Here is a 23,912-nt window from a genome sequence, read left to right as displayed (position 1 = left end):
CAACTCGCCAAAATTAATCGCGAGCATCCATCAGTCTGCCATTACATAGCTCTGGTCCCTTCCAGCAGTCCCTGCAAAAAGCTGACAATAAAGCCTCGCGCCCTTTTACACCGGAGCGTCGAGGAACTCCTTAATGGAGTTGAATTAAAAACCGACAAAGCCTAAATTATTCGTCATATTTATTATAATTTCTGCAGACTGTATTTATACACTTAAAATTTCGTTAAACTCGCTGCATGCAACGACCTTGAACCTATCGCCGATGAAAACTTTTAATTGCGCTTAATGGAGAAATATTTTCCTCCTTGACTAATGAAGAGGCTGTAAAGCTTAATTGGACGAAATATTCATCGGGCTAATTAACTCGTGATCAGAGGAACCAAAAGGAGAATTAGCAGCAAAGTTTTACACCTATTTCGTCGATCCTTTAAGTTCCCTCAAGATGTAAGAGCTCCCAGGCAACTGTTAACGGTGAGTCGAGAAGTTAATTGAATATCTCTGGACAAACGAGAAAACTATGGAAAGCCGCAAACTTGTCTGCAAATAATTTACCGTTCCTTCCTCCACTAACTGTCAGACTCGATAAAACTTCCACCGTGTGCGTTTCTCAGCGTAATATGAAAATATTGAAATTGCAGCGTTTACGTTAAACAAGCCAAATGCAGTGATGAACGAGTCTGATAAAATTATCGAAGCTCTCAAACACGCTCCAAGAGGTTCAGGGTTTATCAATGAGTCTTCTTTATTGAATTTTTATACGTTTATTTTACACAATTCGCGAAAGTACAGCTTTAACATCGATTAATTAAAAATTACAACGCAGTGTTGAATCTTCGCGAAATGCAATTAGTTGAACAAGATACCCATCGTACTTGATAAACTTGGGGAACATTGAAATTCCATCATTCACCCTGACACTTTATTAACGTACGTGAGCCAACTCATTTGAAAACTAAACGTCGAAACGAAAGACTGGTTGAACTAAGTAAACAATCTCTTCAAACTACCAAGAGTAACACTGCTAACTGCAGGATTTAGTTTGCAAATCACTGCATAATCCTAAAATCAATTAATCATTTACATTACGAAAACTTTGGAATTCCTTGGATGGTCCAACTTACGGATTAGGAAGATTTTATCCAGCTAATGGTCCTTGAATCGTTGATCTGGAAGAACGGAAGAGGTCGTGTTAATTAATTCCAACGAGGTAAAGAGCTGGAACGTGTAATAGATTTGCTACAGTAATTAAGGTTCTTGCGACAAAACAATATGGGGTGGAAATGATTGTGTGGACGGTTTGGACTGCTTCGGACCAGTTCGGACCGGTTTGGACTACCCGGATTCGCAAGGGACGGTGACGCCCTCTGACTCGTCCATTAATCGTGGCAACTTTAGAAAGACCCTCGAGAGAAGCCCGCGACTCTTCAAATAATCGCCTTACCGATTTAATAGCAGTTCCCCCTTAACTCAAGAACTGCCTTACTCCAATATACCGTAAGTTCTGATTTTCCTTAAAATATTAACCATCGACGTTTTATTAATTTCTATCTAAATTGTGATTACACGAGCTTCGATCTTGACCATTTTCTCCTTATATAATATTTTATCTCGAATTATTAATAATTTTTTCAATTTATTCTTTATAGATTTCTCAATTGGGACACGTAACAAAATCTGTTAAATACAAGAGTAAAATCAACGTTTCCTGAACATTTATTTATCAAGGCTAAGTTTCATTTTCTACTCTGCCAATAATTAGCAATAAAATGATTGATTTTATGTTACTGTATATTTTTTATAAATTTATTCATACAGAAAAGATTTATCCATCGAATTTTCAATGATATGAGAAAATTCTTACCTCCTATAAATCCTTGAAGAGTGATCAAGCGTCAAATAATAAAGTAATAGACTATAACGGATTAGTGCAGCGAGCTTTATTAAACCTGATAATATATCTAGAAAATTTATGGCGTATTTGAATGTTGGAAGTAAATTCATTGAATCTAATCACGCGTTTTATTATAATCTAAATTTTACGACACAGTTTTCAGCTAAAAGAAAAACGTTACAAAAATTGTTAAACCTGTAAAAACAATCGTGTGATAAAACTGTGGCAGTGAGAGTGTTTTATCGAACTTTGCAGTATACAGGGAGATGAATTAACGACTGGAAGAAAATTGGGACTGAGCGAATAGCTGATGTGAATCGATCTTGTCAAAAGATTTGTCTGTCGACGTCTCTTTCACAAGATTCTTCACTCCACTTCGAACCACTCTTTGGACATTTGCCAAGGAACATTATCGAGACACGCGCTCCTAGCTGCATAAAATCCCATTTCACACACATTTTATCCGCTCTTCGCTCGGTTCTTCTTCTCCTCGCAAGAATTACGCGTTAAGAAAAAAACGTGTCACGTTGAGTCGCGTCAAACTGCTCGTCATCATTTTTTTTCATTATGCATGCTCCCCTTGGCTCATTATTATTAGTGTGCGTCTAATTTGAATTAAGAGTTGATAAAAACATTGGAAAAAAATGGTTTTATTTATTTATTTATTTACACGTTTCTCGATATAAATATTCACTGCAAAAAAAAATAGATATATATAGAATAATGAGAATAAAAATGGGGATAGGTGAATAAATCATATAAAAAAAAAATAAAAGAGTAAAAGCCTTGTAAGGCACGAATGAAAGAACGTTCAATGGTTTTCATTTCTAGCCGTTATAATAATAATGACACTAGGATGATTTTCATTAGGTATAAATCCAGTAGAAGAAGACAGTTTAATTCATGCCAAGGCATTCATGCTTGGCGACGTTTTTCTATTTCCCTGCACGCTTTGCTGTAAATCACTCTCCCAATTCTTTGTCCCTTTTGAACCCACTACTGTGCCAGAGTGAGCTTCTTCAGTACGAATTTCTCCACTAAGAACTTTCTTACATAAATCGCCCTATTAAATTCGAATGTAAATGTTCTGGAAAAATATTCGCTTTGTTAGTAAATTATTACTAAAAAAATTGTGTTTATTTTTTATCGTCGATTTTTTATTGAAAAAATTGTAAATTTTAGATTCCACAGATGCAGTGATCGAGTGTCGTTCAATGAATGGTGTAGTGAAGCGAACTTGGATTAAATAAAAAACACAGGTTAGCAAATAAAATTATTTGATAAAGAGGGCGTTCCTCTGTGCAAATGACGATTTCAAGAGGTTGGCTAATCCATGACTAACGTGACTTTAAACACGAGTCAGTATGCCGAAAATTATCCGGAAACAAGTCATCCGAGTAAATACTGGATAATGACTAAACTCGCGTGATATCGATACACAGATACACTTTGTCCGATAACTATTCGCCTAGTTAACTGCATAGTTACCCACTTGGGTTATCTTGGCATTATAAACGATAATGTTGGACGAAATCATTGGAATTGCAAGATAGTTTCAAAATAATTTCCAGCCCCTTCTAAAAAAAGTCATAATAATATTTTAATGAGATGTTATTATTAATTTGAACGTTAAACTTTTATTGTAATTATAGAAAAAATATTTTTTGCTCATAAAAGAATAATTATTTTTATGAGTACAATGACTGGACACTTTCATCGTGCACCTGACTACAACTATCATAACTAAATACAAGAAAATTCACTATTTAGCATAATTAATTAGCTCTTTGATTGAGATACACGCAAATAATAATAATTATAATAATCTCTTCAGGGTGGACATTCGAATAACAAATGTTTAATTGATTATAAGACGACAAAATGTTGATGAAAAGCATGAATTACTCGTTACTTGAAAATTTAAAAGGAATAGATTTATCATGAATTGACCTAATTTGCTGATGCATGTTCAATTAGCTGTAAACTCAACTATATATTATAACACCCAAATACATATATGTATAACTAATAACTAACACTGCTAAAACTCACTAATTGGTATCATTCACCAATCAACGCATCGATAGAGCCTAGTGTAAACAATTAAAATTATCATTAAAAATAATTAAAGCATTGATACACAAAAATCACAAAACAACTCGTTACTCATACATTTAAAAGACTGAATTCATCGCAAGTTAACCTAATCCGTTAATGCAAGTTCAATTAGCAGTAATCTCGTCCATTGTTATATACAAAATATAAATTATACATAGCAACTATCACGAATACTCACTAATTATAGCAACATTGGCCAATCAAAGCTTCGACAGGAACGAGCGTAAATAATAATAAGCATCTTGCAGTGAATAGCGTTTGAATAAGGCAAACATATTTAGTGGCAAATTATTCTTTTTTACTCGAAGCGTGTAAAGCGTTGATAAAAAACATGAAGGTACTCGTAAATTTACAAATTTATCGTCAATTGGCCTAATCTGTTGATGCATGTTCAATTAGTTGCGGGCTCGTAGGTTGGACGTTCAAATCGGGCCAGCCTCTAAAATAATCAACCATCCCCACTTACATATATATATACATATATATACACATAAAGGGACGTTGCTAAACCGACACGAGGAAACAACGAGACTTTTGGCCTTTGAAAAATTCAACCGAACCGACGTTAATTTCAGACAAGCACAATTAAGCGTATTCCACGCAAGATCTCAATCAGACCTTACCTGGAATGTTCTTAAGATCGCCGCGAGCAAGATAATGAGAAGCCTGGACATTTTTGGTCATCGATTAAACTTTTTTTCTATATTCCTCACTCTCTCATCCGTTATGCGTTTTTAATATTACCCAAGAATATCGTTTAATGGCTTCGAGATGGTCCCAAAACCTTCCCACGTATCGACCCAACTTTCACCGCTCCCTCCTCCTTATTTGGACTACGTTACACTATAAGTGTATTATCGAGAGGACGATATTGATGCTCTATTCGTTGACACGACTGACTTGACCAATAATTATTGTCTTCGGTATCTCGTGCAACGTGATAATGTGCTTTCGTTACATTACAAATGCATTTATTGAAACTATAATTTTAACGCTCTGTTCGTCGACACAAGGGACGTGTCTAATTGCGAAGCAATCAGACCAAACTAGATAAACCCATTTCAATCAGGCAGTGCTAGATAAATCTCTCTATGTGGGATATTTTTTAATAATTAATTCCTGTGAAAGTTGATAAACGTATGTGTTTTGATATAACGAAGCTTTTATTTATTTTTATCGAAAGAAAATTTTATTATTTACAACAGTTGATAATTTCGATCATTGAATTTCTTAGGTTTTTCCCAATTGCTCCGCAAGTATTGTCTCCAATCTTGCGCAAGTATCGACTGGAAATTTTTCAAGGGATTTTATTAATACGAGAGAACGATGACGTATCGCTGGGTTCAACGATCAGCGAGTGAAAACGAGCTGCTGGATGTATTAATATTTGTGTGTGTATCTGTTGGCCTAGTAGCTTAACAGGAATAAACAGCCGTGAATTCTAACGATTTGTTGATGAGCATCCAATCAGCTACGGCTTTGCCTCGTGTAGCTTGCACGTTAAAATTAGGCGGATATGTTGCGGGCTGAAGTAATTTCAGCGATTTGGTCTGCGGACACGTATGTATATACACGCAGGACTAACCTAAATAGATAATGAAGAAGTCAAGCGGGCTCTATCGCAACTATAAGGCCAGCTATGCAAATGCAACCCCCCTATCGAGATAACAAACTGAATTTAACGAAAATGAGTCGAGTGAAAATTAAAAACATTTCTGAAAAAAAAACAAAGGCTTTTAAAAATTTTAAACTCATCGAAAATTGTTGAATTTTCGATTTAAATACTCGATTAAATTGGAAAGATAAATTTTAGTGTTAACAGATTGATTCTATATTGAGAAAATTAATTTGTGTTGTGAAAGAAGTACATTCGTAACGAGTAAATTGTAATTGTTACGTCAAACAGAGCAATGTAGGTACGATTTAGTATTATCGCGATTACTACAACGTCCTTGGGGGAAATGGGAATTCCATTCGCAATGGGATAGGGTGTATATGTATCAGCCACGTATATGTACATGTGTACTGTAATATATATACATATATAGTATATTGACAGACAGAAGTGGGAAAAGCCATTAATCACGTGCCGGTTATTTCCATAAATTGTTACGACCGAGATAACTGCTCTTCAGGATCTATTACTTTCCATTTTTCCTGCCCCCAAAAACCCCTTAATTGTGCACAAGTAGAAATATGAACTTTAATCTATAAATTTTGTGCTCCAAGCAAGAGTCTTATCAGCTTTCATTTTTGTTCTTAGAAATTTGTCTGCTTTTGTTTTTTAATATTTTTATCAAGATAATATAAGATTTGTACGAAAAGATGCTTATTCCTTGCGAAGGATACGAATGAAAATTTGTGAGCTGGAATTGAACATTTCTGTAGATATTAGAGGAGGTCATAGGTCACGTGGTCATAGATGGAGATAACAATTTTCGAGAAGGTATTTCTTTTGTTTATCCACTACTTCCGTTCGCTACATAAAGCAAAGAGAGCTGTGGCAGAGAGTCTAAGTGGTCCGGCATTAAATTCTCTTTGTAGGTCAGACGCGTCTTACACATTCTGCTTGACCAATAAGATTCAAGCCATTCTCGACTTCCGCATACCCTCGAATTTCTTCTTTCTGCGATATTCGCCAAAATCCACCGCAGTTCCTACACCCCCTCCCCTTTTTTCCTATTTTTTCGTACTCTCTGTTATTCTTACGCGAACAAAATTCATTTATATACAGAGTGTCTCGCGAAAGATTGTCATGCCAATACCGGATAGAGGACAAAAATTTAAGCAAAAAAGTTGTAAAAACTTGTTTGCTAGCATCTTTAGTTAAAAAGTTATTTGCAATTAAAGATTATCGATTAAAGTAGTCTTTCTTAAAGAGGAAGATTGTTTTGGTCGCGTTCTTGGCCAAAAATGCTAAGATTCTGTGAATTAAAATACTAAGAAATATACAAAGCCAAACATCTACTTGAGCCTATTGTAATGGTGTGTTTATGTTTTGATTGTTTTTATGGCGCTCGCACTCGAAAGTCGAAACTGCCGATCGACCTTCAACCACTACAATAGTCTCAAGTGGATGTTTGGCTTTGTATTTTTCTTAGTATTCTAATTCACAGAATCTTAGCATTTTTGGTCCTATAATGCGACCAAAACAATCTTTCTCTTTAAGAAAGACTACTTTAATCGATAATCTTTAATTGCAAATAACTTTTTAACTAAGAGTGCTAGCAAAAAAGTTTTTACAACTTTTTTACTTAGATTTTTGTCCTCTATCCGATGGTATTATTACCATGGCCATCTTTCGTGGGACATCCTGTATAGTTGGCTTCAATTGGAGTACGACGAATCTTATAAATTGTTAACTAATCTCTCGTTCTTACTAATAAAGAAACGTATGAAAATTAAACAAAAATTCAGATTGATTATTCGGATTGGAATCGAATTTTCGGGGATGCAGCAGTTGGTTTTTTGGCAATTAGCAGACGAATTTTCTATGAGAGCCCTTAGACTAGAATATTGAATGATAAACAAATTGGTCCATATTGCCAGTATCGAAGGGCTGGAAAATGAAAAATGTAACGCGAATCGCTAACTGTAATCAAATATCCCTTGCAATTCCCAGCAAACATTCCTCAAATGCGTACTGCAATTTCTCCTGGCAATTCTCTCTCTTTCTCTCTCTCTCTCTCTCTCTCTCTCTATAATCGGAAGTGGAGTTTTTGCAAAGAAGGAAGGAGCATAAAGCTAAAATGCGAGACCCCATAATAAGAGGAATGCGCTTGGATTGATTACAGAAGAAACTGAAGAATATATATAGGAATGCAGTGAATGGAATTTCTTTCATAAATGCGAAAAGAAAGCACGAACGTTAAAAATGACTGAAAAGTGGGTATAAAAGGGAGGCATCGGAGCTTAATAAAGTGAGAAGTTGATTTTTCATTCATCCCTTCAGTTTGGTTAACCTCAATTTTTAATAATCACACGAAAAGCAGAAAAACAAGAGTTTTATTTCAAAAGATCGCCAAGGGAGAATTTATTATGCATATACGCACAGAGCTCAGTCTTGGAAATTCGAATAAAATTTGTTCGAGCATCCACTTCCTTCCCTGGAAACGGTTAAACTGGTCCCGTTCCGTAAGTTTGATGAAAGTAACGAAGCAGATTTTACCAACGATACTTCTTCAGCAAAAATGAGCTCCCCGGCCTCCATAAACTCCATTAAAGCGATGATCGAAATATTAGAATTTCACCTGTTAATCATAATAATATATATATATATATACATTGTAATTGCTGGCATTATTCAAAATAATTTAATATTTGCTCGAACATTCAATTCCTTCGACGAAAATAATTAAATTAATCCAATTCCGGAAGTTTAGTGAAAGTGACGAAATAGATTTAACCAACGATAATTATTCGACAGAAATCTCTCTAAAATCTACAAAAATGACAATCCGAAAATAAGAGTTGTATTAAAAATTCCAATGAAGAATGCAAAATAATTTTTTGAGTTATTTCCAAAATTCGTAAAACGAAATGTTTGATAATTTTGAAATTTATAGATGGAAGTGTGTTTGTGTGTACTAACTATGTTTTGTATGTGACTTTAGCAGCGATAAAGAAGTAAATTTCATTATTTAAAGGAAGGATGAAAATTTGGCTTGCAAGCTTGAGTCTTTGCTAAAGTTGGTTATTGCAGAGAATTGAGTTGTAAAAGTAACAGCTTAAGACACGGTTGTGATACCATCGTAAATCTCCACAAGCGGGTGTCCCACTACGAGAGAAACTTTAACTTTGGATCCACCGGTTAAACCGAATCTAGCTTGAATTTCCTCACGCAAATACTTTCCTTTTATCCTTTTAACATTGGTTGTACGAACAAGTGACATATTTCACAATGGTTCCTAAATTTAAAAAAAAATATTTTACGTTGAATTAAAAATATTTAAATTGCAAGAATGAATGAAGAATAAAATTGACAGAATTTTAAAAAAATACTCTGGTTTCTTACGAAGAAAAAATAATGAGCCTTGCAAAAAAACATTTTACACGCATTGCCACAAAATTAGAAATCTAAATTTGCGAGGATCGATTATTAGCGAAAATTCGCAGGATTTTTTGAAAATTCCTTGAATCTTGTTAGCGAGCATAGTTGACCTGGGAAATCTCTGAATTACGCATTAGTTTGCATTGAATTGCCTGTGGTACGTGCTCTCGGTGAATTACACCGGAATACGTCGGATTAATTGCATTGCTGAAATAGTGACAAATTTATTAGTCTAAATTAATTTGAAAAAAATGATTTCAATTTATCGTTTAATATTCCTAAAAAGGAGAATCATTCGTGCAAGAAAATAACATGAAGGGGTTCGTTTTCCTATATATAAAAGAGTAAGAAATAGTTGCTGGAGGAAAAAATATTCCTGCTATCCATCATGCGCCATATCTCTGTTCGCGAATTCGATGACGTGGCGAAAGTAAAACAGATTATAGCGAATAATACTGATTTTTTGCCACGTCCACGCAATTAGATAGGTTTTCAGGCTATATAAATGATAGTTTGATGTGCTTAAATTTCTTTCGCCATTTGGGCCTCTCGATACCTCGAAGTGATAAAGGATTGGATTAATATAGGTTAGACGCCTGTGTGTCAGAGGAGCCATTAATCATGCGTCTATGCGAACCACGCGTCAAAGAAAAAACAATTTTTCCATGACCAGGCATATCATAATTTACAGCCGATAAAACTCTCAACATAAATACACTATCCCCTCATCTGTTGCTCAACTTGGAACTGGATTCACCAAAATTCTTCCGTTCTTCTTCGAGTCTAAAAACAAATATTGAAAGAAATTTGTAAGTCAGGCTGTGCGAAATATTTCAAAATCCTTCGATTCGACAAATAAATTTCTATTAAAAAAAATTATTGCAAAATAGTTTAGTAAAATTATACAAAACTTCACCTTGATCCACTGAGATTATTGTTTTATACAAATTATCACAAAATTATTCTTCCAGCTGTTAATTGACGCAATGAAATTATTTGAAAGCAAAATTACGAGATTTCATTCTGACTAATTGCTAATGTTCTGAACTGCAATCAAGAAGTGAGTATATAATTAAAATGTTTCATATCCAAGTAGCAGCTACACATTTAGAATATTTCAAAGTGCTTTTGAGACTATACATAGTTTAAGAATTTCTTTACAAATGTCTTTTTTATATTATTGTAAAAATTGTTGAAGATGGTAAGAGTGGGGGGTGGGAAAAGATTGGTGGATTAATTTTTCGAGTGTAAGAGGGAAAGAGTGTCTGGGGAATCTGTCGTTCCTTCTATCGTATTTCCTGCCACGAAGGTTAAAGAGAATTGGATGGAAAGCGCCAGGAGAATGAAGGTACCACGCCAGGCATAGTATTAAATGCTCCGACACGTATTGGCTAAGAGCAACGGTAATTCGCAGCGGGTGGTACAAGTTCAACCCTGCGCACCCCCATCGTGCAGATCCAGTTGAGATTCAACCGTTCTGGTGTCGCTGGATCTATTCTCGTTATTATCTGCTTACACTTTTCCCTTTATCAAACTCTTTTTCCTCTTTTTCCTACTTCTCTTCTTTATTCCCAAGAAATACCAAAGTTTTAATATACTCGCTGGTACACCGATCAAAATAATATTACACAAATTGTATAACCAACTCCCTGTTCATTGATCTAAACAATATTATACTCTCTCATAAGCAACGTGGAGTTCTTTCAACAATAAACCCCTTAATCGATACTTCAATGTTTCTGTATATTTTTGTATAAAAGATTTTCTCGATTCTCAAGTGCGGAAAATATTCAATTTGTTTATAAAGAAATTAATTTTGATGAGAAGCACTGAAAGAGAAGCAGAAATCACGATCAGGTGCGGTGAATTTTGTTTCAAGATTTACAGAAATATATAAGTGCTGTATATCACTTGGAATTTCAAGGAAAAGCTTGAGACATTTCAGCGTTAATGGTTTAAAACGTTGCAGACGTTAAGGAGAGGAAAATCAATCGAGGGAACTTACCGAGGAATAAATTTAATTTCAGTTTACGTCAATCGAAGCTTCATAGAATTTCCTTATGAGGAAAAGCAAAATAGCTGCTTTTTCTTCATAATTTAACACAATTTAAAAGCAACTCGAGGCTCTAGTCTGGTTAATTGGACGAGGTGAATTGAAATGTAGCGGAATTTATAGTTGATGTGGAAATGAAGATTTTGTGGGAGTGTCTGATTGGTCGATAATTAGCATGTAAATTAAGTAGGAAACGATTATGGGGCCAGCTGATTAAAGTACATATTGGGGGAGGTTTCTTATTTGCATGGGAAAAGTTTAAGGTGGTTTCGCAATGATTTTGAGCATTTTTCATGGGAGTGGAGAGAATGGCTTGGTAATTCGATGATTTTTTCGTTGCAAAGTTGAATTTTCGTGACGCAATCGAGAAAAGATATCTGATTCCTCCCTCGGGTCCTTATGGTCTTTAAATGCGATACCACATCGAGGTGTGTGTAACACGAAACTTCCAAGGAAATGGTCGTTCGTTATCGACCCGAGATTCGTCTTCCTCATCACTGACACACATTCAGCCTCACCCTTTTCGCTACTTTTGGGAAATATCATCAAAATCTAACCGAAAATCAATTGTGTAAACGAAAAATTTACCACACTATAAAAACTGATAAATTTTGATAAATAAATTGGCTTTAAAAGAAATAAATATTTGTCTGGTACAAAAGAAAATTTATTTGTAATTATTTAATCGCCTTAGACGAGATCGTGCATAATATTGTGAAATATTATTACTAAAAAAAAAACTCATAATAAAATTTATATTTACACTGAGGGAAAGTCATTAGTTCGATATACTGTTTTTTAACAATGCCAAGCAAATATTTACTTGATATTAATAAAACTTAATTAAATGGATTAACGTTGCTCCGATTCGAGTAATAATTATTTAATCAATCAATCGTTTGTTAAAACGCAGTACACACTTTAATCGACATTATTAAAATAAAGATTTATTTCAATAAAAAGATTGTTTATAAAATTTATTCATATTTATCGAAAAGATATAAAATTGTTAAAAAAAATCGTGTCGAGTTGATGAATTATTAATTTTGTCTTGAAAAATTTCGAACGCATTTTATTTAATGAGAAGTAAACGGTTGTTTTTTTTATCTGCACATGTATACATGGGATATCTGATACAAACGAGTGATCCAACAGTGAAATTTTATTCCGCTTTTCTCACTACTGAACCCCCACAATGAAATCTGTCATCCATGAATTGCATTATGAAAAGCTTATATCAAACTCTGTCGAATAAAAGATTATTATAATTCTCTTCTTTTTTTCCTTTACTGTTCTCTTTCTCCACTCATTTTTCATATCGCAATAATGGAGCCAGCTTTATTTGTACAAGCGAACAGAAATCACGTTATATTTGAATTATCCTAAAACAGACTCGATGCAATACTTAATAAAAGAAACTAAAAATTTCATCAGTCTCTTTATGCAGTTTATTAAATTTTTATCCGTCTAGTATCTAAGAATTAAATTATTTTCGTCGATATTGTCAACGTCAATTTTCAAGAAATTTCAAGATGAAGTATGGCCCTCGTGGGAAAATTTCAGATCGGTTAGTCGTCGAAGAGGAGCAACGTGGGGGGAAATGGCGAATGTGGTAAATTATGGAACAGGACGAGGCTGATAATCGATTGTGGAAATACGACGTGGGTGGACGAGTAAAACAAAAAGCGACAATTCCCCCAGCTATATGCCACATGGTATATATAAAACAGTGGCCGAAATTGGAGACTCTAAAAATATAAGGAGAATTATTTTTACTCCTTCTCTCTCATTCCCAAAACCTCCCATCCACTCCTCCATATATATATTCATAATGCACCACCTTGTAACTGTGTAAGCCAATATGGCAAAACTCTCATATTATTCCTGAAAAATTATCTCTGCCAGATTCAAAACTACTTAAAGTTTCCTACATTTTCCTATAAATTTCTGTAGATTACGAAATAAAAAAAATTAACTAATTAAAAATTAACATAAAAATTTAATTAAATCTAGATAAAAGGACTAGCGAGAGCTTTGAATAATGTTGATCAGTTTTTGTGCAAAGCAACCTTTTAGCACTAGATACGAAAAGCAATAATAATATGAGTAATAATGATCGAGTGCTGGAGGGTTTGCTGTGTATTAATTCCTAGCAAATCTCCAGAATCTCTATAATTACATCATAATCGTGCAGCATCCTGCATTAAACATGGAAACTTTCCTAATCTGATTGTGTATAATAAGACCGCCAAATCTGATCGAGAGAAAAGCTTATCGAGGGAATAGTTAAATTTCGAGGCTTCCAAAATTCAGAAAATTTAATTATTGATAGAAAAAACTCTGTGACGTCAGAAAATCCTCTTGGATAAATTCTTGTGAACAAAGAAACTTTTTTTTTTAAATCATCGCAGTATTCTGTCATTCCTCGTTAATTCTGTGTGACAACACGAAGATCGAGGGGAAAGTGTTCCTGTTTTGTACCAGTCGAGTAAAATAAATAAATAGAAACGTATGATTGTTATTGCACCATCGTCGTTTCGACTCGTGCAAATAAACCAGCTGCTTTGCCACCTTACATTCCTATACATATATATATATATATATATATACCCAATCCCTTTATATACACGTTGATTTCCACAAGAGGGTCGATATACTTAGCTTAAGAGGGTCGAATAACAATTTGTTCAAGCCCCAACTCCACCATGAAGAGAATGCAATTCTTAACGCGACCAAAACTCGCTCGTCCCACCCTCTTCTCTATTATTCTTTCTTAAATCCGATTAATATTCCTTCAAGGTGCAAGCTGAAAAGAGCAACTACACTCACCTACCCCTCCCCCATCTTTCCTCTGCCTCGTCAAATCTCTGAATTTTTTTATCTTCATTCAAAGAGACGAGTGTCATCGTACAATTTTGGATTAATCAAAAAAATTTTTTTTTCTTACAGGCAAAGCAGTCCCATTCGTAGAATACACTGTGGCCCATGCCTCGGTTCTCACAATCCTTGCGATAAGTTTCGAGCGATACTACGCCATTTGTAAACCTTTCAGAGCGGGGTAAGCGATGATTGAAAATATTTAAGAATTCAGCAAAGTTTATAAATATTTATTTTATTTTTTAAAATTGTTCAGGTACGTTTGTACAAAAGCCAGGGCCACCCTCTTGTGTTTCCTGTCGTGGATAGCAGCCGCACTCTGCACGAGGTAAGATGACACATGTACAAAAACTTGAGAGTTTCTCGCTCATTCACGCTTCGCCATTTGCCGGAAGAAAAGCGCTGTAGAATTTTCCATTTCGCAGCTTTTTAACTGGCAGCTTGAACCTCGTTTATCGCCATTCTCGAATCGTACAATTTGCTCTGGCTTGCAGGATTCCTCTAGCCACATTTGTTTTCTAGAACGTTTTCAGGAATCGAGCATCGATTTCAGGAGTTCCCGCAGTTTGTAGGGGAGTCTCGTGTACAAACTGTATGGTACTTGAGGAAAGCCTCGTTTCCGGTTTAATCCTAAAATCGCGATGACTTTGGCAAAATTTTCAAAAACTCGTCGTTCTCTGAATTCTCGTTTAGATTTTTTTTTAAATATAATAATACACTATTTAAAAAATTCTCGATAGATGAATTAAAAAAATCTTGGAAAACTGTTGAATTTTCCTGAGTAGAATAAATATTACAGAAAACATAGAACGCCTAACGAGATTTAATTATTAAGAAAGCATATTTTATCTGAAACACCTACAACTTTGAACTACTATTTAAATATCACTTCCAATGGAATTGATTTCAATAAAATCTCGTTGAAAAAAGCAAAAAGCTGGTTGCATCGAGAATATTGGTAAATGATCGAGTTCTATATTAAATTTGAAATACACAATAGGCTCTTGACCAAACTCTTCTAATTTTTTACCACATTTTAACTTTTATTTCGCTCCTTAATAATTCTCTCAATAAATTTCCTCCAACACAATATCCACCCTACAATTTTATATAACGACGAAAAAACATTCTTTCCGTTGTTTTGCCAATTTCGTTCGTCCTCTCAGAGTCTATTTATAATATCCATTCTCATGAATATAGATGCTTTTCCTGAGAAAAATCAATGAAAATGGAAACGAGATTTTTCCACTGATTTGCCAATCGGACTTGTCCTAAAATTCCAATCAGTTTATAACAACTGATAATTGGGACTAAAATTTCTGGCAAAAAATAATCAGACCAACTTTATCCCAGATTTCATCAAACTTTTCTTTACTCAATTTTCAAACCATTTCGCAACATGAGAAATTAAACATTTGCAAACCGATCGGGTTTCGCAATTAGCTGTGTTTTCACGTTTCATCCATTTCGACGACAATTTCTTCGAACTCCATGAAGTTTTAACAAGCAATCAAAGGGTTCGCTCGCTATTTTTAACCCATGGTTAATTTTCTAATAAAACAGTGAAAGAGTAGATAATTAATTTAATCAGCGATCGCATTCTCGCTGCAATTTGCAAACACAAATAACCGTTGTTTCTTCGTAGCTGTGCATTTCGCGTCTGTTCCAAGTCTTGCAGTGCGTTTGAGAAATTGCGTGGGCGTCGAAGGAGCGAAACGCGTCAGTGTCGAACGTAGGCAGAGCTTAAACCGGAAAGCTTCGAGACGATTGCCAAGTAAAGTTTTCGCATTATCCTCCCCTAGCGAGTTTCAAAGAGAAAAAAGTCGAGCTTTCAGCGAGTACAATGTTACCAACTCGCGAATCTCCGATTACTCCACTGGCGACCAAAAATAAAGCTCTCTCTTTTCTTTCGATTCATCGATGCAGTGTCTTAGAGTATGCTTGCTCGTGTTTCAACTGTAGTAGATTGAAAAATCGCTGAGAAACATTCAAACTTTAATTTCGAGGAGCGTGAGATATAAAAAAATAGCTGAACCGGAAGTAGAAAAACGCAGATTTTGGAATTTTCAATATTAAAGTTAATCGAGCTAGAAATAAAAAATGAGGATCAACGAATTTTCGACATGAAAAATGGTCCAACCGGAAGTGTATAGAATATTAGGGATTCTTCGGGGTTTCCCAGTGTGCGAGGTCGTTGAGGTTTTTCCTATATATATATATATATATATACCAGAGACACATCAGCGACATTTTATGGGCTCGACGCAGCCCTTACGAGGGGGTGGCAAAGATTCCTCCGATATTCCAGATAATATCCGTAATCGACAGAACAGATGCTTCTTGCATCCATCGGTTGGGGTCCGCGAATGTCGAGGACCTTGGCAATCTTGAGCCATGTGTTGCCTCGATTGTCCTCCCGCGTGGCTCAAACGAAAAGGAACGGGACATTGGCTCGTTCCAAGTGGCTAGGAAAAACTGCTCGTAAAAATTGACTGTCCAGTTTCGTTTAAATACGACGAGGTTGCTTTGCGAATGGACGGTAAAAAAAAAATTGCATCAGCTTCTCGTCATCCTAGCAAAGTCTTATTTCTAATTTATACTATTCGCATGCAGTCATGCACCTTAGACAAGGATAGATCGAAAATAGCCTGCAGTGTTATATTTCTGTAATATTTGTTTTTATATCTACTTTTAACTATATATTTTGTCAGTCGATTATAATTAATAAACTAATTAACGTGGAATATTTATGCAATTTGAACAATTTTAATTGACTTGATATAATCACAAGGAAATGTTAAAAATAGATAGAGTAATTTTTTACGAGCAATAAGCTAGTGAGATTGCGAATGATAATGACGAGAGAGTATCTGGAAAGGTCTCTTCGTAGTTGCGTCCTTGTACCTGCGCCATATTGGATCTTCGTAGCTTCGTCAGCAAAAATAGCAACCTGCGTTTGCCTATGTTGGTTAGATAAGTATCGCTGTCTCGTTAGACACACGAGTTCGATTCAAATCTATCAACATTTCATTACAGTGTTTTCCTTTTTAATTGATTATTATTCACTAAGACATTTTCTTTTATAATCATTTCTGAACTCTTGACATTCGAAAGTATATATGTATATAGTGGTGTGAATCGTACTTGAATAAAACAATTTGATGTTGATCGTAGGATATTTTTTTGTAAAGTTTTTTTTAATATAGAATTTTGTTTATATTTTTTTCGCTGGTTAAAAATAAAATATTCAAAAATATTGTTAATAATAGTCGTAGTATTTTAGAGACTGGAAAGTATTATACGCGAATCGCACGTTTTGATATCGATCCTGAAGAGTTTTGGGAGGGATTTTACTGAAAATACGCGAAACGTTGAAATGGGCATTTCTACGACTGATCAGTCGTATAAAGCAGTGCATAGGAGGCGTGTCGACATAAAGATGGAACAAATATCCCAACTTTTCCTTTTTCACTCGATGGGAATATCAATGGGAAATTTTAACGACTATTCCCCACCAATCGATGACTTCCTTGACCTTTCAACGATAGAATCTCCAGAATCTAACAAATTTCACTGTGGAATTCGACACGATTCTTTGAATAATGCAGACGATTTTTGGTTTCTCAAGAAATATTTTACACAAATGTAATGCAATTTACGACCTATTACTTTCCACAAACGTGTATAAAAATTGATGAGAAACGAAGTAGAAACGTCTGAGAAAAACTCTTATGGATCGAGAATAGAAACAATGCTGAATTAAAGGAAAAAACAATTTTTCAAGTAAATAACGTCAAGCAGGTTAATTTTACGTTTGATTCGCTCGGGAATTAACCTGCTTAGCCTTTCAGTATATTCATGCCATTTCTACTAGTTTCCTCGACGTGTAAATCTGTCCTTTCCCACTTAAAAGTTGATGAAAATTTTATGTGCAATTTGAAATTATCGGAAAATTCTTGAATTATGGAGAAAATGAGAGTGCAAATATAGGGAGACCAAAGGGGTTAATTTAGAGGTGAATCAGACGCGAACGATTCATTTGTCAATTTTATCTTGGCTGGCCTAACCTGGGCTTGCCCTACTCATAGGCAATTTCCACTGGAAGCATCGTTAACGACCCACGCACTTGGCTCATTGTACTTCACGCTCGTCACTAATACATACACGAACAATAACCTTTTTGCCCAACGATATAAATTAAGAGCCATAAAAAATTATGCTCTCCAATTTGATTATAATAAACCCACCGTTGTTCAAAGGTCAAATCTCGCCAATTACAATTTCCGTCGCACTTTTATTCGACATTTGCAGTTTAAAACCTTTGAGCTAATTCCAATTAGCTTTTTTCGATTCCTCTGCCACTTGCAACAAAAAAAACCTAATAGATCGAAATCGAACCACTTTTTCTTTCATTCGCACACTTTTTGCAACACGTGCTCCGACAAATTTCCATATAAATATTAATGGACTCGACGCGTGCAATCGAGATTACAGTTAAATCAGAATAGAGCACCGAACGTTTCATCGTATTATATTTAGCATAGAAACGAAAAGATGGGAACGAAGAGGTTTTTTAGGACGCGTGCACACAAGAGCGAGGCTGCAGCTGGGATGAATTTAGACGATGCAAGTTCTCGAGAAAGCTGTTCAGTATATTATCGAAACGAGACGTCGAGGGGTGGATCGATGAAAATATCTTTCAAGATTTTTATCATTTCGAGCTTTCGGCTGGACGAGAAATTATAAAACCAGAAACGCATCGGATTAGAAGGAGATTGATCGGGGGAGAACCCCTCCGATGCTTCCACGCTTGACTTACCAATAGTTTTTGCCCCTCGCTATATCCCCCCTCCCCACAGCAGTTCTAATTCCGGAATCTTCTTAACGCAGCCGAAGATTACGAAGGATTATTCTTTACAAACAATAGAAACCTCGCTCGAGAGAATCCACGTATTTATCAGTCTTAAATATTTCTCATCCTTTCCTCTTTTCCTCGTAATACAATTTTTATTCCATCCACGATATTAACTCGTACAAAAATTTCCATTTTTTTCTTCAATATTTCCCAGCAGAATTTTTCTGGAATTTCATTGATTGTAACCGAGCGAAACGTTGCTTTTATTATACTCGGTAAGCAAAACGAGTGCACGTTCCATGAAAACTCTCCGAATGGTCCCCGACGTTCCATGATCGATGGCCAACCGCGGAACAGAACTGTGTCTTCCTGCGCACAGACTAATTCTGTAATAGTGCCTCCTCCCAACGACAATATTTAGACTCGTCAGCCTGCGAGGCATGAGTTCACTCGCTGCTCTTTTATCAATAAAAATATAAACTTAATATATTCTCTGGTAAAATGTTTTAAATTAATTAGGTGAAAAGTTAATTAATCAAAGTCGATGATTGAAATTGAATTATCACGAAATTTCTTTGTAGGAATTTTATCGTGGATATATGAATTTTTCTTGAGAATCTGTGGACAAAGTTCGCCAGTCTGTTACCGAACGGTATTTTTCTACTAGCGAATATCCAATATTACATTTAAATCTATGCGTGAAGTTTGGATCAATTCCAGGCTTTTATACGAAATAGCCAAGCAAAAGGCAGTGTATTTCATTTCACCCCGTGGGAAAGTATCAGCTCGACTCATTTTTCCTCTCGAAAAACACTTTCCTACAGCTACCCTTTTTTAAACCTCCAATCGACACTATTAAAATAATTCCCAACGAACCATCACCGAATCGCACAATTATCCCTATAAAAATAATAAGTAACGAATGTTGGAGCACGATACTCCAACGTGATCGTAAAACAAAGTAAATTGCGGAAAGAAAAATAAAAAAAAATGTTTATATAAAAGTGTATAAATTAAACATTAATAAAACGAGGTGTGGGAATATTTAACCTGGTTGGTGCTGTGTTTTGACTACTTACAAGGTTGCATCTTACCTATACATATATATAACAGACTACTGTGAATTATATAAAATGCCAAGACTGTGCTAAAAAGCTTCTCATCTAAGCTTGGTCGAAAGGTCGAGTTGCTGACCAATCCGGATTTGCAGCTTCATGCTCTTTCTAACTCTCTCTCTCTCTCTCTTTCTATATACATCTATATATGTGTGTGTGTGTGTGTGTGTGTGCATCAGCAATCCGTAGTGGTCCCCCGAGGGACGATACCTCGAAGCAGAAAAAAAGCTATTATAAAAAGAAAAAAAGAGAAGAAATGATATAAAGAAGATTTGCATTTTGATTGATTGCAGTCCAATGATCTGGGTTTCGCAGTATCGCGAAATACGAGTGAATGGAACGTTTGGCCCCGTTGGGAAGGCCAGCGAGATGCTTCTTGCTCAGCCATGGAATCAACCAGGTGGCCCACAGGAACAACGAGAACAATCGAGTGGGACCATTCCTGTCTGTGTCATGCAGGCTGACACTACTGCGACGATGATTTATTTCTTGCTGCACTTTAGCTTCTTTTACGTGGCACCTTTGTTGATGCTGGTGGTTCTGTACTCTTTCATAGTGAGGCATCTGACGATGGACACGACCAATAATCGAGATAACCATTACAACAGAGCGAGGAAACAGGTGGTCCTCATGTTGCTGGCTGTCGTCTTCAGTTTTTTCCTCTGCCTCTCGCCCTTCAAGCTCCTCAGCTTCTTCATCATCGTCGCCCCGGCAGAACAAGTCGACTCCATCAACCACGACACCTTCTACAATATTCTCTACTTCAGCAGAGTCATGTTCTATCTCAACAGTGCAGTCAATCCCATTCTCTACAATCTCATGAGCAGCAAATTTCGATCTGGATTCCTCAAACTTTGCCCCTTCCCTCGGCCCAACGTTGAAAGATCCACCCTCGCATCGACCCTCTCCACTGCCAGAAGACTTCCGGTTCTTAAAGACGATCCAGACAATTTTCTATAACTTACTCTCTTTTCACCTTTGAATTTTCTTCGTATATTTTTGCTGTAGACAACTTTTTTTGTCTCTGAGAATTTCAGCGGATTTACTTGATAAGAAGTTAACAGTTTTATGTATTAGTGGATTACTCTTTTGTTATTGTTTTAAGCAAGGATTTCAAAGGACGTTAATTCACCGAAGAAGAATATCAGTTATCAAAGATAAACTCCAAAAGTTTCTATACGATTAATTTTCTTTTGGTATCCTTGAATTATTAATATATTTTTAATCGTGAAATTTTAGTCTATTTTTGAGAATTTCACTTAATTTGGTAACGAGAAATAAAAATTTATACTCATAATTATGCCGTATTATTATTACTTCAAACAAATACGCATTTAGATTTCCGGACATCAACAAAATACTCTAAAATAAACAACACATTTTTGTCTCCATCCCCACAAAGAATTTCAATACACAATCGGAAATCTCCCAAATTTTAGAAACAAAATATTAAAAAAAAAAAAAAAAAAAAAAAAAAACAACTCGATCAATAAAACTCATAAATTACAATAATTGTTTTAACAATGGTATATCGAAGAAGAAAGAATGCAAATAACACAAGGATCTTTTAATTTTGTTCACAGTCCAATCCTGTTCATGGTTAGTTACAAGATGGAGAAGGAGGAGGATGGCAGCTCGTTTCCGGCGTGCAGCACAGAGGCGGACGCCCTCTGGATGACCGGATACATCCTAACAACAATAGCAGTCTTCTTCGTGGTACCATTGCTGATTCTGATGGTCCTGTACACGGTGATAGCTTGCCACTTGATGGCGAGTCCCGACATCAGCAGAGGACCAGCCAATAGCGTGATCAGGAACCGGAAGCAAGTCGTGATGATGCTAGGAACAGTGGTGGTTTGCTTCTTCATTTGCCTGCTGCCTTTCCGGGCGATGATCCTCTGGATCATCGTGGCTCCTCGTGAAAAAATCGTCAATCTGGGCATAGAGTTCTACTTCAGTCTGCTGTACTTCTGCAGAGTCATGTTGTACCTGAACTCAGCCATCAATCCGATCCTGTACAACCTGATGTCCACCAAGTTCCGGAAGGGCTTCCTCATGCTCTGCGGCTTCGGGCCCAAACGGAAACGGAAGGAGACGAAGATCTCCGAAAGAACTGGTACCTACAACACGGGATCGACGAATTGCAGCAGCAACCACTCGGACTGGAGGAGGCAGAGCAGCAACAGCAAGAACTGCAGCGTCAAGGTAGTCCCGGATGACAAGATGCCGGCCATCGCAGAAACGCGCATTAGGATACCTTTGATCACTGCTGTTGGCAGTCTTGTTAGAAAGAAACAGGAGAGTTATGTCTGAGGGATCATCATTTTTTTTTTTAGTTAGATATTTTTGAATTTGGCACAATTGTGTAAACGTTGCAAGGAATTCAGTTTTTGTTAACTTTTTGATATTGAGAAAATAGTGCAGCAATGCAAACATTGCGGTGTCGATAAAGTAGTTCTGGATTATGTAAGGACCGAAATGTGCAATGAGAAAGTTTTGATTTTGAGAATTTTGTTGAGGAAGGGATGGGGATATCTGTAATGTGATAATCCTATAGTTTTCTTACCTTCGACCCCTCTAATGGAGACACTCGAGGTGACGATACTCGCGATCAATATAATCGTGAAGAAATATTCCCTCTTGAAGAACTTTTTATCAATTAAGTCGTATAATTATGAGTTAGGAAATTCGAGGAGATGTACCTGACGCTTGTCCCTAATTAGATTCCTCTTTTCTCAGCGTTCGAATGTTCGAACGGGAAATGAAAATTCCAGACGTGAAAACGATTAAGATAATCTAACGTTACAAACGATTTCTTACTCAAGCAATTGAAAATGAGACTATTGTTATATTTTAGGGCTCTGAGGGAATCAACGAGAGAATGCAACGACAAAGACAAGAGGGTAGTAAGAGGACAAATTTTAAAACGTGATTAAAATTTTGCCTAAAGTGTTGTAAGATTTTTATTGGCTGGGTAGGTATGTGCTCGGTAGGTATGTAGAGTAATTCTGTTTGTTTTTTTTTTCTTTTTCTTAATTCTTTAACTAATTTAAATCAAAGGCCCGGATTAGAGTCGTTGTAACGTAGTGTCATGACAATATTTTATGGAGATAAAAGATATTTTTTAAGTTTAAAATATTGTGCACCTGTGTATTACTACGTGTTAGTAAAATATACTGTAGAGAAGTGTTACTTGTAGGAGAAAATGAATGAAATTTATGATAAAATTGATTATACGAGAGATTTTCTCTTAAACTTATAATGATACTTGGCCAATGTAAAAATTGACCAAATTTACTTGTTTTTAAAATAGCTCTTATCGAATATATTGAAATTACACGTAATTTCTCGTTTATTATAAAATTTTAAATACAAGCAGGTGATCACGAGGCTAGTCTTTAAATTATAAGTAATTATTATTTCTAAGTTCAGGTACACAAGAATTTTTATTCTCTACAACATTTTACAAGGATAAAGTCGATTTGTAAGGTTTCTTCGTGGAGATTGTAAAATATCTAGTATTTGACTTTAGACTTGTAATTATAAAGATAAATATATTTGTAACGTAATTGTAACTGTAAAGATGACATTACATCGAACATTTAAAAGAGATGTATTTTAAAGGAAAATAAGCACGATGTTTGTGCAAAATGTGTAAACTTTCATTCATAGAATCCACGATCGGTGTTTTAGATTTGCACAAGAGCTGCTAGATGAAAATCTAAAAATATCTTCAAACAGCATAGAGTGAAAAATAAAATGTTTAAATGACTTAATTCTACGATGCGTGTAACCAACTATATATTTCTGTAAATATTTTGTAAAATAAAACGTTTTTATTGCCAAACTGTGTCTTAGTTAGCTATTTTATATTATACATATAATTTATTGTCAAAATAAATAAGCCTTTAAAATATTTTTAGCTTTATTCGCCAGGTTTAATCGACTAGATT

At 35.5% G+C, this 23,912-nt stretch overlaps 1 protein-coding gene across 4 annotated transcripts in view; it reads left to right on the top strand.

Annotated features, from left to right (window-relative positions):
• The window catches only part of ETHR (ecdysis triggering hormone receptor), a 28,451-nt gene extending 5,515 nt beyond the window's left edge, over positions 1-22,936 (top strand). The window contains exons 4-7 of one of the 4 annotated variants that reach the window (XM_066734292.1): positions 14,062-14,170; positions 14,246-14,317; positions 21,543-22,164; positions 22,817-22,936. In XM_066734292.1, coding sequence (XP_066590389.1) covers positions 14,062-14,170; positions 14,246-14,317; positions 21,543-22,164; positions 22,817-22,891 — 878 coding nt within the window. In that variant the 3' untranslated portion in view covers positions 22,892-22,936. Of the gene's footprint in view, positions 1-14,061; positions 14,171-14,245; positions 14,318-20,252; positions 21,213-21,542 lie in introns of those variants that run through there. The other 3 variants (XM_066734289.1, XM_066734290.1, XM_066734293.1) reach the window with 3 other exon arrangements.
• Positions 22,937-23,912: the final 976 nt, after the last annotated feature.

The sequence above is a fragment of the Prorops nasuta genome, unplaced genomic scaffold, assembly GCF_024137725.1.
Source record: "Prorops nasuta isolate Cenicafe-Biocafe unplaced genomic scaffold, Cenicafe_Pnas_1.2 PNAS00011, whole genome shotgun sequence".
Classification (NCBI taxonomy): Eukaryota; Metazoa; Arthropoda; class Insecta; order Hymenoptera; family Bethylidae; genus Prorops; species Prorops nasuta.
Note: the sequence above shows the minus strand (reverse complement) of the source record. Positions and strands in the feature narration are given on the sequence as shown.